The following is a 19,746-nucleotide window of genomic DNA, read 5'->3' on the forward strand; positions in this document are numbered from 1 at the left end:
TACAGATTGAACAGGGGTTACTTTAAACTCCAAAAGTGAAAAGCTGATTAATGTTGAAAGGAGTATAGAATGGGCTGAGACCTTGGTCATGACTGAGTGTGGATTCAATTGTGTGAGATATGTCACATACCTCGTGTAGTGTGGAAGCCAGAATAGAAACATTAGTAAATAAGATACAAAAAGACAAGACGTGAATCTTTGCTTTTTTGTATTTTAAAATTTTGCAATCAAAAACACAATATGACAGAAGGCATCTATATACAACAGCAGTTTTTGGTATAATACAGCATTTAATACAATTGTTGACAATCTGCAAAAACTTGCTTTGTCAGACAAAAGCAGACTCCCTCAGACCAGAAAGGCAGCTAAGGCACAATTTCTGTGTTTCTTTTTCTCTCTGCAAATAGAAGGGAAATTGGGTGCAAAACAGCTAGTGCAATATTTGCTGAATATGACATTCTACATACAGGAAATTGTACTGGCTTTCAGGATCCAATGGTCAAATTAATCACTTTTTAAAACCTCATAAAATATTTTATTACTTTAAATAAATAACAAAATATCTACATCTTTCAATGTGCTGCATGTCGGAATTAGTCTTTTCATTCTAAGTACATGTTCAGTTTATAAAACAATTCTTTACAGGATTTTTTTTAACGCGTATTTGGATCTATAATAAAATAGCCATAACTTTTTTTTTGAAATTCCATACGGTAAGTCTTCATTCTTTTAAAATGATGGTGTGATCACTAATTTATCAGGAGAGGCAAAGAAATAAGTCAGCACTGACTATCTGACAGCCACGCATTTGTTGACATGTAACAAGTGTTTCTTTCATAACGCAAAGACCCCTTAATGTAGTCTTTGGGCAAGAATTGACCTAACGATGACTAACAAAGCCTGTTGAAACAAAATACGTGACAATTTACAAACACGGTGCAGTGAACAGCACCTCAATGTTCGCTCTGTTATCAGAGACATCTGTACAGTATCTTGCAGTTTATTTGGCAAGTTTAACTTCAATTGTGTTGAGCTCTCATGACAAGGAACAGTTTGCATAGATCATACATTCAGCTCAGGTGAAACAGGCTCAGAAGATATTTCCAGTACCTATGATGTTGAGTAAAATATGCTCCCATACACCTGTGAGGTAGCACCCGTGGCAGCACCCCCTCAACACAGGAGGGAGAAGGCATTGAGCTAACAGCTTTGTGATAATTAATACATGGGCATCAACAGCACACAGACTTAAAAATGGACAGCTGGGAACAATTTCTCAGATTCCGCCCACACCCCCACACCTGCAAAAAGATGGATAAGACTCTGTTTGCTCAGTTGTGAAATGGTCCTTGGCCAACTTGAGGTTTTAACTTGCACATTTAGATAAGCAGCACAAATTGGAAAAGGATACCTGCTGTGTACATTTGAAAGGCTGGTTCTTGGATGATGGAGCCTTGGGGAATACAGTAAGTTGGTGTGCATTCATAATAAATACTGCAGAAAACATGATGCCCAGCCAACTGTTCAACCCTTTACAGACCAGGATCCACAAAAGGTATTTCTTGTTTTCTGAAAAAGCTTTTCATTTTCAGTGATTGAGGGAAGAGGAAAGCACCCAAAAAAGACTAATGAAATCCCTCTTCGATCTCTTAAAATGTTTGGTTGCATTTCCTGTCTCGCTACTCCCAAATTATGAATTATTTGTGACCGCAAGTCTAGCATGAACATGTAGATTTTCTTGTTCCTCAATCTGCCAGTTAGTGTTCATTTACAACCATTGATGCGAATAGATAGAAATCAATGTATGAACTCAAATTGTTTACCAGCTGGGCTACAGACACATTCATCATTACAATAAAATGACCAGAAGCTAATTTTTAAAATCTGTTGGTTGAAAATTCTACAAATTCTAAAAAATACCAACATTGCTAACCTAATGAGACTGAGACAGGACCTGTGAGGGCTGAAATTCTGATCATGGGCCCTTGGCCCTATCTCCTAGCATTAAAACCACCATTTTCTCTAATCATCAAAGTCTTGTTTATTATTAGATTCTTGAACAAATTCAAGACTGGGGCCACCAGATCAACCAAATGCTAAATTTCAGCTACAAGAGCAGAAAATGCTGGGAAAACTCAGCAGGTCTAACAGCATCTGTGGGGAGAAGAACAGAGTTAACCTTTCGAGTCCGTATGGCTCTTTGTCAGTCATAAGGACTCGAAACGTTAACTCTGTTTCTCTCTCCACAGATGCTGTTAGACCCGCTGAGTTTTTCCAGCATTTCCTGTTTTTGTTTCAGATTTCCAGCATCCACGGTATTTTGCCTTTATCTTGCTGCTATAAATCAACTGCTGCACTGGAATGGTGTAGGAAGCCGATGTTCCTAGTCCTATCGTTTGAAGTATTCATTTCAGTAAATATAACCATTACATTAAAAAAAAACTGCCGCAGATGGAAATCTGGAATAAAAACAAAAAAACGTTTGAAATGCACTGGAGGTTAATTGACTTGCAGGAAGGGAGTAGGTAGATGTTTGAAAAGGCACCCTGCATCTTGACCATGGTAATGCCCAACTATTGCTCCCTCCCCCATGTTGACTAATCTGCTGTGTGTTTCCAGCCTTTTCCATTAAAACTTCAGAAATGCTTCATTTTTCCCTTGTTGCAAAGTTGCTGTTTAACAAGGAGGGTGCTGTGATTCAGAGCAACTGTAAATTCTTTACCACCCAAGGGTTTTAGCAATCATTGCCACTGTGAGTTCACATAGAAAGCGTTGAGAAGCATTTAAATCAAAGTAGGAACTATGTTTCGGTAAGGTGACGCTGATAAAATGTAACTCTGAATCCATCTAACATTTAAAATTACTTAAACATATAAATTATTAACAGGAATACTGACAGGCCATTATAGTTCAAGTTAAAACTGGGGTGAGCTTCATCTGATATTCAGACTAATATTTGCAGGAACCTAATTTGTTCCAGTGTGGTGAAGTAAATGAGCAAGGGTACCAGATTGCCTATTACAATAAAAGCCCATCAAACAGTAGCTTTACCTGCTGAGATCAAATAAGTGCATCTCACTAACTGTTCAAAAGACCTTCAATAAAATTTTCAACCCCAGCCCATGACTCACATCAAAGAACAATGATTATGCAAACTGTGCATGGACGGGACAAGAAATAGCACTTCTGAGAAACCCTAATAATAACATAAATATAAAAAAGTAAAAACTTTTGGATTTGTATTCATCTACAGTAGATAATGTTTAATCAGAGATAACACATTTTTAGCCACTTTGAATATGTAACCCTTAAGATTTGAATATAAAGACGCATTTCTGGTGCTATATTCAAGAAGCTTTTACATTGAAAGTGCAATGTGATTAATTTTTTTGCAAAATTTGTTACAAACTTTAAAAAAAACTTTAAATTTAAAAAGGAATGTATGATCTAAATAATTTAAAAAATAGTTGCTATATTACTGCCATGAGAAATTGGATGGATTCCAAAAATTTTCAGCTTTAATGAACTTAAATAATTTGCTTTGGGGTTGCTAACATTGTAATGATTTTAACCTACATCGTTTTCAAGTTCCTGGCTGCTCTAATCATCTGTAATGTACTTAGAGTAGTCAGTGCTGAGAGCACCATTTCAACAAAGTGCGTTACAACCCATTTAGGAGAGCTGGCTGTCTCTTTTACAGTAGGTGCAACTATTATATTCCAATTTAAATAGTCTGGTTGACAGAAGCTTTAAGACCTTCTACAGCTTTTAGGTCAGGTAAAGGTAAAGAAGGTAGGAAGTCTGGGCACAGGCCTTTGTTAATAAAGGCAGATTAGTAATAGGATATATATACCAAGCTGCAAAAGCAGCATCTACTCATTAGTCACTGACTAAAATGTTTAAATAAATAGAGTGCTAAATTTTCCTTCTAGACTTTCTGTAGTACATGATAATACGACTGTTTCTTTCACAGTGCCAGCACAGCTAACACTGTTTGCCTCTGTTAATATCACTGTCTTCAAGTTTAAATGCACTGCCCTAGCTTTGCCACAATTCTATGAAGACATCTGGGAACTGTTGCTAAGAACTAACGGAGAGACCCAATTGCAGAGATTGAAACCACTATCAGGCATTTCGTGTTTTTACAATAATTTGAGGGGTGCATTAGGTGCTACCTCAAACGCCCATTCGCTTTGACAGGACCCAGTTCTGACTTGGGGTCAGGACTCTGTGAACTCCAGGTTGTTTGACTGCAGGTCTGCATAACCGGGCAAGAGGTGGGGCCACTGGCACAAATATCCACTGCTGACCATAAACTGTTCACCATGGGATCCACCCAGTTCTCCAGCTGTGAGCCTGTGAGTGCTGCATTATGCTTCGCCTGTTCCAATTGGCTTGGAGTTGTGTGGATATTCAGGGCATTATTCAGACCCTGGAAACTCTGCTCCATGTAGGCATTCTTTGATGGACCACTGTGTAACTTGAGTGTTTCCTCTGGAAAATAAGGAGGATAAAAAGCTCAATGAAACATCTGCAAACGCTTAAACAGAACTTCTATTGTACTTTGTGAAAATGATTAATAAGATGGCTTTTAATTATAGCCTATCATTTCACACTTTCAACATTTATAATCCACCAGCCTATAGTTCACTTTCTTTGTATGGTCAATTTGATTTTACATTATTTATGTTAGGTGTTTAAAATGCAACTGAATTGACTGCTTTTTTAAGGAACTTTTTACATATGTGTGCGCAGTCTACGCACATGTGCATTAATTAAACTGCAGTCGCAATTTATTAGTCCAGATATAGCACTAAAGTTCAGCTCTCGTAATTACACATCTGGGGTTTGTGTTTAAACATCACCAAAATACTACGGTAACCATTAACAATTATACATTTCATTTACTTTGTTTTGTTACTGATAATAAATGAAAATTTTAATTAAATTCAGAGCTCAATTTGTTAATGAATTTGGGTGTAGTTAGAATGATGTAAATTCAATACAACCCCCTCAGCTTGAACATTCAGCTGTGGGCTCTCAGGGCTGGTTTGATCTCAATGTCGAATGCTCAAAATTTTGCCCAGTTATTCTTCCTACCTCACTGGTCTCATCATGGTTATAATTTACAGCTCCTTCACCTTATTCACACATAGTTTTACTTGTTTTGCCACCAAATGCTATTCTATACTTGTATAAGTTAAGCTCTTCGTAATCCAATTCAACAAGGCGCTAGAGAGGGAAAGAGGGATCTGAAAGGCAATTTCAACCAAAGTGGCATCAATCTTCACCACTGGTGATAAAAGTTTCATCTCTGATCTCTGTCAGGCGATTGTTTCTCCTGCACCTCTTTAGTTAAAATTTCAGCTGAAATGACACAGTAACCAAATGTACCAAATAATTAAACAGCCCGAATTCTCAATTAACTGCACCATTTGTGTGTGTGTGTGTGTGTGTGTGTGTGTGTGTGTGTGTATATATAGTAAAATCCAACATAGAAATGATTTATATCCAATAGCTCACTCGGAACTTTAAACTGTTACATCAAAATAAAAGAGCTGCTATAATGTGTTACTTAATGATGGACTCTCAGAAAAACTGCACAAGTCACCTTCCACCACCTTCACTTACACAGGCCTAGATTCTCGCCGGGTTGGGCCGAGTCCGGAGGTATTTAAAAATAGTGGGCGTGACCTGGTTCCGGGATTCCCATCCCTGTTCTCATTTCTGGCAATTTTTGCCGGAGGTATAAGGATGTGAGCAGCCAGCCCACACGCGGCACTCCCACTCTTGCTGGCTCCATTGCAGGGGGAGAACGATTCAAAACATTTGCAATTTTGATGGGAGTTGGGACTCTTCTGTTGGGAGATGTGGTTCATGCACCTTAATGAAGTCGTGAGCCACATGAGAACCCTAGGCCCGAGTAGGGAACAAAAAAAAAACAGTTCTCTGCTTCTGGAATTCTTTGAATGGCAAGCCATTTGGTGTAGCTTAGGAAAAACTGAACCATCTGTTCTTGAAGTTATAATAAGCTCCATCATCTGGAGCTGTAATGGTTTGCTTTGATAGCTGAGCTCATTGTGAATGTTTGGCTGAGTTTCAAAAGCTCTATAAGCACTTAGCTCAGCAGGAGGTTCTGTACAGTTTGATTGACAATTTTCAGAGGCTTTTTAAAAGATTGTGTCTTTGATGTGGTTTCTGAATAGATGTTGGTTTGTACAAATGAATGACCACTTGAGGGGATTTAACTATTTTTCAATGGGTCTGGAGTTTTATTTTCTCTGTATAATATGAGTGGCTGTGTGTTTGAGTGACAGATCTATTAGATTGTTAGAGATCTCGAAACATTAATTGTATTCCTCTCCACAGATGCTGTCAGACCTGCTGAGTTTTTCCAGCTATTTTTGTTTTTGTTTCAGATTTCCAGCATCTGCAATATTTTGCTTTTATCTTAAATTTTTTTCATGCTCCTTTCAAAGAATTCCCATTGCTACTAATTGGCTTGAGATCTGCCCATAGTGGATACTTGGCCAGTGGTTAGCGAGGATACATAGGAGAATGCAAGGTGCATGGGGGTATGAGGAGGCATGGAGGGGGTATGAGGGTATGAGATGATATGGGGGCATGAGGGAGAATGGAGGGAACATGGGGTTGGGAGGGAGGTTGAGGGCCTGTCATTCATAATTACAACTGGGCTGAAGTCCCAGAAAATGGAGGCAGGTCTTCTGGTCTGTTGGCTTTGCCATCTGCTTACTTTTATTGCCACCTTTGGTCCTGCCTCCAGAGGTGGTGGGCCCAACTCCATCCAGCTCCTGCCTCCTCAGAACAAAAATGTGGCAGGCGGGGCCTCCTTAACAGAGACAGGTTGCGGGGTCGGGAACTTTCCTGCCTCACACTTCCTGACTCCTTCACAAAAATCCAGCTCATTGTGTGCAAAATTCTGCGGGGCTGCCTCTGGAACTTGGGGAGAAGAGCAATGGATGCGCCTAAAAACAAAGTTTTCACTGCTTCCCTGGGTTTCCACGGCTCTTTCGGTGTGCTTATGGCAGGAGAACACCCCACAGGGATTCACTCTGACACCAATTGGTGGGTCACTGCCCAAGGATATTACTGTGACATCACACTTTTCCCTGAGGTCTTGGCTGCTTTGGTGTAGATCTCAGGATCAAACTGATCCAGTGACTCTCTCTGAATCATTGCTAACATTTGGTGAAACACATGCACAACTATGTTGTACTTCCACTCAAACAGTTATAACCTGATGATCAATTCCAGATCCGACCCCTCACCCTATTTGACCTCTACCCTTCTTTTCTTGTGTGGCATTACACCCCATGTAGCAAGATGGTGGCAGGAAGAGGGGTGATGAAAATGAATGCTGGGATCTCCTAGCAGTTGTGGCTTTACAGCCAAAGAATTGCCCGTGGGACTGGAGATGGCTACTGTTTATGCCCCTAAGAATTGCTTAGCGTCAGCTCATGGCACTCTCACATCTGAGTCAGAGTATTGTGCGCTCAAGCCCAATTTCGGAGGTTTGAGCACATAATCTAGGCTTGTGCATCAGCCCAGTACTGAGGGAGTGCTGCACTGTCAGAGGTGCTAAAACTGCCATCTCAGATGAGATTCCATGGATCTATCTGTAAGAAAGAGTAGGGGAGGTTTTCCCAAGGTCCTGGCCAACATTTATTCCTCATCCAACACCATTAAAGCAGGATATCCAGTCATTTATCTCTTTGTTGTCTATGGGACCTTGCTCTACACAACTTCACTGTCTCATTTCCTTACATTACGACAGTGACTACGTTTCAAAAGTACTTTATTGCCTTTATAGCACTTTAGGATACAATATTAAGACAATTTTTAAAATTGAAATTATCTGATAATTCTATTTTAGCACCAAATTCTATTTTTACAGTGCCATACAGGTTACTTTAAATTATTAATCGTCATTCATATTTTTGAGAGTGCAGAAAAAAACCTCGAATTGATTTGTGATTATTTGGCTAAGAATGTCAGAGAGAAAAGTTAATCGACATTGGCCATTTGAACTCCAAAAGCAAAGTCAGGATTCTTAGCTCTAGTTATTATATTTCTTGTCAAAATGTTCCTCACTTCCCCATGACAAATTTGTATGTTTAAACTGGGAATTAAAGGAGACATTTTTACAAGTGTTAATTCTTCATCTTGACTTTCAAACCAAGTTGCTGTCTTCAAAGTACCTGATTCTTGCAGCATGTAATCTTGACCCTGCCGACTGCTGTTTAATCTCTGTCGGCTGCTGGATTGCTCTATTCCACCTGCATTACCTAGCAAAGCTACAATACATTGAGTCCTGGGTATGTTTGAAGGACCGAAGCCAAATAAATTGGTTCTGTTATACTTCTGGTTTAAACTGACAACCATGTAGCAGATAATGAATAAATGCGGAAACCTTCAACAATCACAGACAGCAGGACAGGTTATAAATAGCGCTTGTGAAAAACACTTGTGATGTTTTTGTTCAATGATTCAACTGCTCAGATTGAGCAAACAAAAATGATTAATCAAATGAGCAGCTGAGTTAAATCCATGACACTGAAATAGTGTCTCACCTGTTTCTCTTGTGCTTCTAATACATTAACACGAGCACTGAGATGATTAACTCGTGTCTTATTGCCCAGCAATAGTCTTGACATTTATACCCCATTTATACCAAGAGGTTCTGCACTGCCAGCTCCCAGATCTGCTGCTTTCAATTTGCTCTAGTGCCAACATAGAGCAGCCTCAAAAGCAGCCGGACCAATTTCAAAACAAACATGCAAGCATGAGTTTTAAAATCACTGCTATTATTTCAATGCCGCTATTCTCAATGGTTTAGGAGGGCTGGAGGATGCACTCTGCCAAGACGTCTCTTCCTACATCCGAAGCATTTGCCTATGCTTCAGCAGCTCCAGCTGATGGCAGCCATGCCTATCGGTCACTCCTGCCTCCAACAGCACATGGTTGTTGAAGACACTACTTTAAAAAAAACTCTTTTTGCAGTGTGCATCATCTTGGATAGCAGGATTGCCATACACTTATACTGCAGTTTGTGTGGCAGCGAACTGTTAACATAAACGGAACGGCACATGAGATCGAGAGTGCTTTTGTTTATATTAATTTTGTTAAGTTTACTTAGAGAAAATAGCTCACTTCCTACTCTTTTACTTCAAATTAAATATCCAAATTAATGAATCAATTCTACATTAAATTTGGTATGCGGGTTGCACATTTCATTGAAAATTTGTTATCAGCATGTGTTGCTCCAGCTTTAATAGGTATCTTCAATGTTAACAGTAGTGCATTGTGTGACACATAGCAGTTGGTATTTTATATTTGGTACATAATTCCGAGATTGAAAAATCTGGCCACTGGGTTCCCACTATTCTTGACGTGCATAAGTAAACAGGTCTGATACAGGTTTGAGTGCTGTACAGGATCCTTAGATGCTGGTTAAAATGGGTATTAGGCCTCTTAAATATGAAAATATGGGACTTAAAACTTGTTTTAGGACCCAAACCGGAAATGGATTGTGCTGAATACAGCACGTGTGTGTCGGGTTTAATTGAGGTCTAGCTGATGGTCCTTAATGGGGCTGCTGGAGGCCACCACTTAAAAGGCAAATTTTTAAAAGTATAATTTTTCCCTTAAGGTGGGGCTTGGAGGAGCAGGAAAAAAGTCCCTTCTGTTTATGAAAACTGATTGGTACCCACAGCTTTAGAGCCACATTCTAATAAGGGTTCAGTAAGCGCCTCTTCATAGTAACTTATCAGGCCTATCAACTAACTTAAATAAAAAACCCAAGAGGTGATAAAAAGAACAAAGTTCTTTTCACAAGACAGGTCTCTGCATTGCTGGACATAAACAGCTTCTAACTGGAAAACAGATAACAAAATCTACTTGATCCAAGTTCCAATGTTTCCTGACAGCTTCCATGATGTGGCAAGCGGACGTTAGGGATGAAAAGGAAATACAAAATGACCCTAAAAAAGTGACAAAAACTGCTAAAAAAGCTGCTGTGAGCTTTTCTTTTTTAAAAGCTGGTACAGCAAAGACAAGTTTAGGTGAAAAGCAGGTGCTGGAAATCTAGAACAAAAACAAAAAGACCTGGAAAAACTCAGCAGGTCTGACAGCATCAGTGGAGAGGGACACAGTTGACGTTTCGAGTCCGTATGACCCTTCATCAGAACTAAGACATATAGAAATGAGATGAAATATAAGCTGGTAGAGGGGGGTGGGTGGGACAGGTAGAACTCGATAAGGGGCCAGTGCTTAGGGTTTGTTCTATTAGAACTCTGCTACTGTTGGGCACATTGGAGTTCATTGTAGATACAGAAAACTGAAGTAATTTGCTAAGTTTATTATGTTTTATTTATGATGTGTTCAAAAAGGGAGAACGTTTTATTAAAATAATTTGATTATGATTGATGATGCTGGGAAGACCCGGTGTTATCCTAACTGGCGATTCAGGAGAACTCCACTCCCATGGCAAAAGGCAATGAAGGAAGAAACACAAAGAGAAGCATTTTATTTCCCCAGTGGCTGAGTTTGCCATACAGACCAGAAGGTCCCAAGATTTGGTCCTAGTTAATCAATCTCAGATCCAAACATGAGCTAAGGTTGGCTTCAACACACTTAGGCTACAAAGGGGTTTGGGAAAAAGATGCCATTGCTGATCACTGTTCACAACACTATTATAAAAATCAGTGTGTACATTTTGAGTGAGGAAAGATATCCTAAGTGGTGCCCACTTGGTGTCAATCAGACTGCCACCATGCACTAGCCTGGTTGAGAACAATGCCTACTTGGGTGCTAGAATCATGGGCAAAACGGCACCCAAGCAAGATTAATGTGTCGAGGAGGGGATAAGGGAAGAACTCAAGAGGGGAGGAGTTGTCTTTTTTTAAATTCTAATTGTTAGAATCGAGGATAGGACAAAAGAGCAGTTGGAAATATTATAACTGACTGGGATGATTCAGTCCTGAAGAAGAGCCACATTGGACTTGAAATGTCAACTCTGTTCCTCTCTCCATAGATGCTGCCAGACCTGCTGAATTTTTCCAGCACTTCCCATTTTTATTTCAGATTTCCAGCATCCGCATTATTTTGCCTTTATTACGTTGGGGGGTGGAATTCAGCATGGTTTTGCGAATGGTGAGTCATTCCTGTCTAATCTAACAGAGTTCATAGAGGCATGGAGGTGAGGGACAGAGAAGAAACAATTGATATCCTGCAAAAGGTTTTTCAGAAAGCAACTGATAAAGCAGCCCGGAATAGATTGTCATTTAAAACCGAACACCATGGTGTTGCAAACTGAGCGGCATGCGCAGGGAGCTAGTTGGGAAGAAAGTGATATTCATGGATCGGTAGACAGTGATGTGCCACAGGGATCAGTGGCAAAAGGCAATGAGGGAAGACAGAAGCACTTTATTTCCCCAATGGCTAAATTTGTCCAGGCTACATAGAAATGAATTTGTGAATGCGTGGAGCCAGAGTATAGCCACAGGGAGAATTTTCTCCCCATCGGATGGGCCGCTTACGATCAGCTGCGCGCTGCCATTTGACGTGGGCGGGCCAATTAAGGCCTGCCCAGCGTGACACACACCCGGAAGCGCTCAGCGCTACCTGTGCGGGTGGGTGGGGGGAGGAGCGAGAGTCGGGGCCTGCGCTCTTTCATGCATGTGTGTGAAAGAGCGCAGAAATCTCCCTGAGGCACGGAGCTGCCTCAGGGAGATTAATTTCATTTTGAAAAATTGAAAACAAAAAATAATTAAAAAAATTATTCAGACATGTCCCCTCATCTGACACGGTCACATGAGCTGGGGCATGTTTATGAATTTTGATTTAAAACAAAATATTTTATTAATAAAACCTTCATGAAACCTCATCCCGCCCGTAGATGAGGTTTCATGAGAAATGCGAAGGCCGCCTGGGCTCTTTGCCTGCCCCCCCGCCAACATTAAGGTTAGACGGGCAGCCCTGGCAGTTACTTCAAAGAATTAATTAATGACATTAACAGGCCTTTGGACAGGTCAGCGGGTGTGCAGCTGACTCTGGTGTTCGCCCGCAGCGCTAAAGATCGGAATGACGCACTGTGATGTCAGGACGCACGCCCAACATCACCGTGCGTCACTTTACTCGCTGGCGTGCAGGACCAACGCCCACGCACGCTGAACAGAAGATTCTGGCCCATGTTATGGACAATTCCAAGTTGGAAGATACAGAAGAAAAATGGAGAAAATGTCATAAAAAAGGTTAAGTAAGCTGGCAGAACAGCTGTTGTTCCAGTTTAATGTGACAAAGCACAAGTTAGTACGCCTCGTACATAAGAATGCAAATGAGTGCATAATAAGGGATTGGCTGAGCAAATGGATTTAAGAGCACAACAGCAGTATTAGTCATGAAAAGTTAGCTCACAGAGTGCAAGAAACAATGAAAAAAGATAATGGGATGCTAGGCTTCATCACAAGCCATTCAGAATATAAAAGCAACAAAGTACTACTGCAGTGATACAGAGAGCTTGGCCAGGCCTCTTGTGGAATAAGCAATCTGTCCTGGACACCCACTCCCTCAGGAAGGATATCCAGTGACAATTCACCAGGATGAGACCTGGAACGAAGGAACTGAGTTATGATGAGGGACTGGGGAAACTTGGATTTTACTCTGGGACATGAGGACGTTAAGTGGTGATTCAGTTGAAACGTACGGCCAGAATTTTCATGTTGGCGAGCAGGGATGGGCCTGACATGCCGATGTGTAAAATGAAGTGCAGTGACATCGGGCGTGTGTCCCGACATCACCGTGCATTATTCAGACTTTTCGCTCGGCGGGCGTGTGCTGTAGGCGGTTGCGCACCCACCGAACCGTCAAAGGCCTGTTAAGGCCGTTAGGAAACTAATTTAGATAATTAACAGGGCTGCCCGTCCAACCTTAAGGTTGGTTGGGGGGGCGGCAGGTGAAGAGCCCAAGTGGCCTTCGTGGTTTTCAGCAAACCTCATCCACGGGCGGGATGAGGTTTCCTGAAGGTTTTATTAAATTAATAAATTTTTTTTTTCACAATTCATAAACATGTCCCAGCTCATGTGACACTGTCACATGAGGGGGACATGTCTAAATAATTCTAATCTTCCTTTATTTAAAACTTTCAATATGAACTTAAATCTCCTTAAGGCAGCTCTGTGCCTCAGGGAGATTGCTGCGCTCTTTCGCACACATGAACAGAAGAACGCAGGCCCGACTCTCCCTCTTCCCCACCCCCCCCCCCGCCCGTACAGGTAGTGCTGAGCGCTACCGGCCGTGCATCACGCTGGGCAGGCCTTAATTGGCCCGCCCATGTAAAATGGCAGCGCGCAGCCGATCGCTGGCGGAGAATGGCTCCGTGCCCACTCCCGACCGGCCCGCCAGACAGGCAGAAAATTCTGCCCGTGAATTAAAATGAAGGAAATCTGATAGGGTAGCTTGGCAATGACTATTCCATCTGGTACAGGAATGCAGAACTAGCAAGCACGATGTTGGAATGTAAGCTAAACCAGCTAAAGGCAAAATCAGAGTCTTGAAGGCATTTAATGCAAAGTGAGTTGACGAGTTTAAAGGGATATTGAGAGCTGGGAGCTATGGCTACTTAGAGAAAAATAAACAAAGCAATACTGAATTAAAAGGATTGAGCAATGCTAACAAAAATGGCAGAACAGACTCAATTGGCTGGATGACCTCCTCATTCTATTCCTGTATAACATTACTCATTACATGTTCCACCTGGCAAAGATATTTTGCAATAACAAAAAGTCATTTTAAAATTCTAAATAGCCAAAGATATGGAAATTGTGGTTGGTTCTGACTTTCCTTCAATCGTTACCAGTTTAATGAAGTGATTTTTGATGCAGCACACAATCCTGTCTGTCTTAAACTGGTTGAAACAGGATCTGATGAACATGATGTTTTAATTTTAATCATAATCCATTGGAATTTCAAATTCCCACTTAAATGTCAAATTTCTAAAGAAAAAATTGATAATTATGTGGAAATACAACTGGTTATTTTTCAATTTTCATTATAAATAACTTCCAGCTGATTCAAAATTTTAAAGTGATATTGTTGGCGCATGTTGGTGTTTAACAAAGTATGAGTTGTGAGTGCTGTGAGGAGAAAACTTGACAGCAATCTTGACAGTGTTAGTCTAGACTAGAGTACCCCAAAGTCAAGTACAGTGTAACCAAGTGGCAGATGAGTAACCATTGCCCTTCACCAACCAAGAGCCTAAACCTTAGCACCTCATCTTCACTGTACCAGTTCAGAATTAACCTTTATACTATTGAACCTTATAGTTTCTCCATACTTAGCAAATCTGTTCACGAAGAGGGTGAAGGCTTCAACAAATTACTTTGTTTGTTAATAAAAGTTATTTGTGGAAAAAAATAATTATAATATTTGGTATTATACTTTGGAAATGTAACCAGCTAACTTCAAAGTTGCATAGTTCTACAGAGAATCATCAGTTTTAGTGGATTAGTGAACTGGTTTAACAGGGTTCTCTCACTCTCATGCTCCAATTTCTTCTCATGCACATGATTTCAGGTGTAATCCTTTAGACAGTATCCTATCAGTGCCAATAAATTGTCTACCCAACTCTCATATCAGTCGCTAATTAAAGTTGGTGCTGCAAATATGAGGTCAGCTTCTGTTACTGCCCCAGCTCCAACCCCATTACTGGACTATATCAAATAGAGTGTAAAGTTATTCTAAAGGTTGGAAATGACTGAGAACCATCAACTCCAGACTAAATTAAGGCACATTTTAACACAGCATGGTCACAGCTGAAGTGTACTTTGAAATGTTTTGGTAACATGCAAAATAGGAAAATAATTCACATTTTAATGATGCAGTTCATGTCCCTGTACATGATGTTACTGTAATATGAGACTGATTATTATAACAGTAATCTCTTTTCATGAACAAGTTACTCAAGACTGTTATAGACTCATTGATCTAAAGTGTCAACTTAGTTGAAACAAAAACGGGAAATGCTGGAAAAATTCAGCAGGTCTGGCAGCATCTGTGGAGAGAGAAACAAGTTAACGTTTCAAGTCCATATGACTCTTCAGAGCTGCAGAGAAGTGGAAATGTGATGAAATTTGTACTGTTTAAGGGGGTGTGGTAGGTGGAGCTGGATAGAAGGCCAGCGATAGGTGGGGACAAAGGAGGGATTGACAAAGATGTTATGTACTTAAGGAAAAAGGGAGTGTTGATGGTAGTGGTTAGTGCTAAAAAAGGCGCTAATAGTGCATAAAGGTAAGAAAGCAGAATGTAATTATAGCAGAACAAGGGTTGCATTGTGTGAAAGAACAACATGGAACTAGAATTTCATCATTGTTCCACTTCTCTTCAGCTCTGAAGAAGGGTCATACAGACATGAAACTTTAACTCCGTTTCTCTCTCCACACAGATGCTGCCAGACCTGCTGAGTTTTTCCAGCATTTTCTGTTTTTGTTTCAGGTTTCCAGCATCTGCAGTATTTTACTTTCAACTTAGTTGGGTTCCTTTCAAGTTTTCACTGGCAAAAGAACACTCCATACAGTTTAGAAACTTTTCATTTTGAAAAGACAATACACATTTGGGGAGTAACTTCCTCGAAGTGGCAATCAGCATCAGATTGCCACTCCGTACCCACTTACCTACACCAAATTTCTTCTGTGCCCGTCTTGCCCGACCTTCTGGTTCAGGCCGTGCGAGATCCAGAGACTGCAGCTGGCTCCAAAGCCTCCTTTTTTATGGCACTGGCTGCCATAAAGCAGGTAAGTTAAAAGGTCCCATTGAAATTGACAGGCTAGGGAGAGGGTTAGTGTCTAAGGTAACTGAAAAGGATTTGGGGGGGGGGTTTGGGGTGCTCGGAGGTCAGGTGGGGATTGGGGGGGGAGGGGATGGTGTAAAGGGAGTCAGACATCGGGATGGGGTGCAGCGGGCCGGACATTTGGGGGGTGGGGTGGGGGGGAACGGGGGGAAGTTTGGGGGAGTTGGACATTCAGGGGTGGCGGGGTTAGACATCAGAGGGGCTGCGGGGGTCAGACATCAGGAGGGGGTTGGGGGGATCAGACATTTGGTAGGGGGGTTCGGTCATCGGGAGGGTGTGGAGCAGACTGGATATTTGGGGGGTGAGAGTTCGGACATTGGGAGGAGGTGGGGGGGGGTTGGACATTAAGGGGGGCTGGGGGGTGGTTGGAATTTCGGGTGGTGTGGGTCACACATAGGGGTGAGGCGTTGGATGGGTCAGTGGGTAAGAGTCATGGGCGGTGGGGGGGTAGTAAGGTGAAGAGTCCCACGCAGGTGGGGGGAATCCCATGCGGGGTTAGCAGGTGGAGAAAACCATGGGGGTGTTGGATAGTCGGGGGTGGGAGAGTCCCAGGGATCGGGTGGGAGGGGCGGTTGGGGCTGTGGGGGGATCGGTTTGGGTATTTACAATAATTACCCAGTAGTTAGAAGAGGTTTTAATTCTTCTAACTTTTTCTGGGTAATTATTGGTGTAACCCAGGCAGAACCATCCGAAGTTTGTGATTTAAACTGCATTTTCGGATGTTTCCCAGCGCAATGCAATTGTCCAGAGGAAGTTAGCACTTCTGGGCAATTGTTGTGCAAATCTTTACCTGGGAACTTCTGAGAGGGGTTCTCCAGCGCATCTTTGGGGTACTCTCCAAATCTGACCCTAGGGAGCTTGGAATTTCCGGCCCAATATCAGTTCCAAGGAAGTTCACCCGAAAATCTGCTTTAAATGTTTCAGTCCAGTGTGTACTATATATTCAGATCTTATTTCAGTAATAACAAAACTACTGCCCTGTGCAATACTTTCCTTCCAAAAATTGAAAGTAACATTGGTGGTTAGACAGAAGGCCAATCAGCTCGTTGACACACTTCCAGATGATAGGATTGTCTGGAAACTTCTGTACGCTTGGGGCATATGAGATTAATTGGGTAACACTATCTTGTTAATGTAGTCCTCGTTTTCTGCTGAATTGTGCTAAACCATGTGTCATGTTATATTAAACAAAACGGGATTTGGCTGCTATTTGTTGCTCCGTGGGTACACTGGTCTGGAAATTCTGACTGAGTCTTCCGATCTCCTGCTGAAACTTTAATGTGAGACTGGCACAAATACCAAAGATGTGGAGTGACCAGTCAAAAATGGCCATTTCCCTAGGGTCTGCATTGTCTCCCATCAAAGTTACAGTGGGACACAAGGAGAAGTCCTGTGGAATTTGAGGGCACTATGTAATATGGCACAGCCCACCAAGATAGTGCATGTAGGAGGCATTCTGAGCCAAAATTTATGGCCTCTCCATTCTTGCTTGCTCAATCATCTTCCGGTTCATCAACTGAATCCTAATCTTTTCCTGCTCTACTTCAACTCAACCTCAGCTTCCTTCTGCTCCTCCACATCAAGATTTAGGTAGTACACTATTGATTGATATGAAGGAAAAGTCAGAGCAAATTCTCTACTTTTGGATATTATTAACATCAGACAACTTGAGTGGAATTGTACAAAGAGTTGGGGGGAGTGGTGCTGTATTGCTAAATTATGTTGCATACTTAACTCTTGTCCATGCCTTGTCATCAATAGGAGGCAGGTTTGCTCACTTTTGATTAGGTGCCGATGTGGATCATCCTATTAAGTAAATTGGATGGTTTCAATTGAAGGACTGTTTAGTTTTAGCTGTGTCTAAGGTTTAGCGGCACCCTGGAGGATGAGAAGAAATCAGGAGCTGCCAAGAAGGGTTCCAAAAAGATTATCAAGAAAATGCCACCGAAGGGCAGGAAGAAGAGGAAGAAATCCAGAAAAGAGAGTACTCCGTCTACATCTACAAAGTGATGAAGCAGGTTGACCCAGACCGCAGCATCTCCTCCAAGGTCATGAGCATCATGAACTCGTTCGTCAACAAGATCTTCGAGTGCATCACCGGCGAGGCTTCCCGCCCGGCCCATTACAACAAGCGCAGCACCATCAGCTCCCAGGAGATCCAGAGCGCCGTGCGCCTGCTGCTGCCCGGGGAACTGGCCAAGCACGCCGTGTCGGAGGGCGCAAAGGCAGTGACCAAGTACACCAGCTCCAAGTGAAACACCACAATGCACTGAAAAAGAAATGGACACTGACAAAGGCAGATTGGGTTTAGATTGCCTATAGTAATGCTTCAGCTGTGGTTAGTTAAACTTTGTGCATTATTATACTTCCAAAAGTTAAAGAGTAAAGAGGTGGAAAAAATTGCAGAAAAGTTGAAGGAAAGGAAGGAAATAAGGGATAATGGAAAAATCATTTATTGATATGAATCAGGAAGAATGAGAGGTGATCTTATTGAAACATATAAGATCCTGAGGGGATTTGATAGGGTAGATACCAGGAAAATGTTTCCACTTATAGAAGAGACTAGAACTAGGGGACACAGTTTAAGAATAAGAAGAGTACCATTTAAAATAGAGATAAGGAGAAATGTTCTCTCTCAGAGGGTGGTTAGTCTGTGGCATTCTCTTCCCCAGAAAGCAGTGGAGACTGGGTCATTGAATTTATTCAAGGATATAGATTTTTGATAGACAAGGGAGTCAAGGGTTATGGGGGGGGGGCAGACAGTAAATTGGAAGTGAGATCACAACCAGATCAGCCATGTTATTATTGAATGTCAGAGCAGGCTCGAGGGGCTGAATGGCCTACTCCTGCTCCTAAGTCCTATGTTCCTATGAAGAAACTGATGATGGGAACTGAAAATTCAAGCGAAGCATGGGAAAAGGCAACTGCCGGCACTTTCCAACGTTATACATCAGAGCTTCACTCAACTGAACAATTTCTATACGTCATTCAATCTACCATCCTCCTGATCAATGACTGAACAAGCGGCGATCTTTATTTTTAGTTACAGAATCGATGCTGAAAGTGTGAATGTTACCTGCTCATTTTGACTACAAACAATAAATTTGCAAAGCAAGTTCTGAAATGTAGACAAAAGCAAAATACTGTGAATGCTGGAATTCTGAAATAAGAACAGAAAATGTTAGAAATACTCAGCAGGTCAGACAGCATCTGCAGATAGAAAGAGAGCTAACATTCGAGGTCAACTGGCTGAGTTTTCCCAGCTATTTTTATTTTTGTTTCAGATTTCCAGCATCCGCAGTATTTTGCTTTTACCATTTATAAGGAATTGGAGGAGACCAGGAAAGATTAAATGACAAGAAGGATGCTGGTGCAAGGCCAAGGCGGGGGCAGGGGGAGGGGGGTGGGGGGTGGTGGTAATGGGACAAAAAAGAAACAGAAGTAGCGTCTAGAGGAAGTGTAAATGGGAAGGGGAAGGCAGGATCTTTTGTCATTTAATCTCTCCTGCCTGCCATCCTATCACAAATGTCCCTTTCGTTCTTTCCTCCTCTCTCCCTTTCCTTGTCATGCTTAAAAACTGTTACTTCTCTAACTTTTCCTCATTCCGATGAAGGGTTATTGACCTGAAACGTTAACTCTGTTTCTCTCTCTCTACAGATTCTGCCAGACTACTTCTGCTGAGTATTTGCAGCACTTTCTGATGTTATTATTTAAATATAGATACTGATCAAGGTTATAAAGAACATTCATTTTTTTCACTACGGCTTTGACACTGGTTAACCCTAGCTCATATGCTGACTATAATTTTAGGAAGTGAATTTAATTGCTAGGTCTATGATGATTAAATTGACTATTGCACTTTGCATGTGTAGATGTGTTTA

The 19,746-nt window shown here is 41.5% G+C and overlaps 1 protein-coding gene across 1 annotated transcript in view; it reads right to left on the minus strand.

Moving 5' to 3' along the window:
- Positions 1-2,284: 2,284 nt before the first annotated feature.
- xylt1 (xylosyltransferase I) overlaps positions 2,285-19,746 on the minus strand; it is a 286,218-nt gene continuing 268,756 nt past the window's right edge. Inside the window, exon 11 of the mRNA XM_041206662.1 lies at positions 2,285-4,494. Coding sequence (XP_041062596.1) covers positions 4,172-4,494 — 323 coding nt within the window. The 3' untranslated portion in view covers positions 2,285-4,171. The remainder of the gene's footprint in view (positions 4,495-19,746) is intronic.

The sequence above is a fragment of the Carcharodon carcharias genome, chromosome 15 (assembly GCF_017639515.1).
Source record: "Carcharodon carcharias isolate sCarCar2 chromosome 15, sCarCar2.pri, whole genome shotgun sequence".
Classification (NCBI taxonomy): domain Eukaryota; kingdom Metazoa; phylum Chordata; class Chondrichthyes; order Lamniformes; family Lamnidae; genus Carcharodon; species Carcharodon carcharias.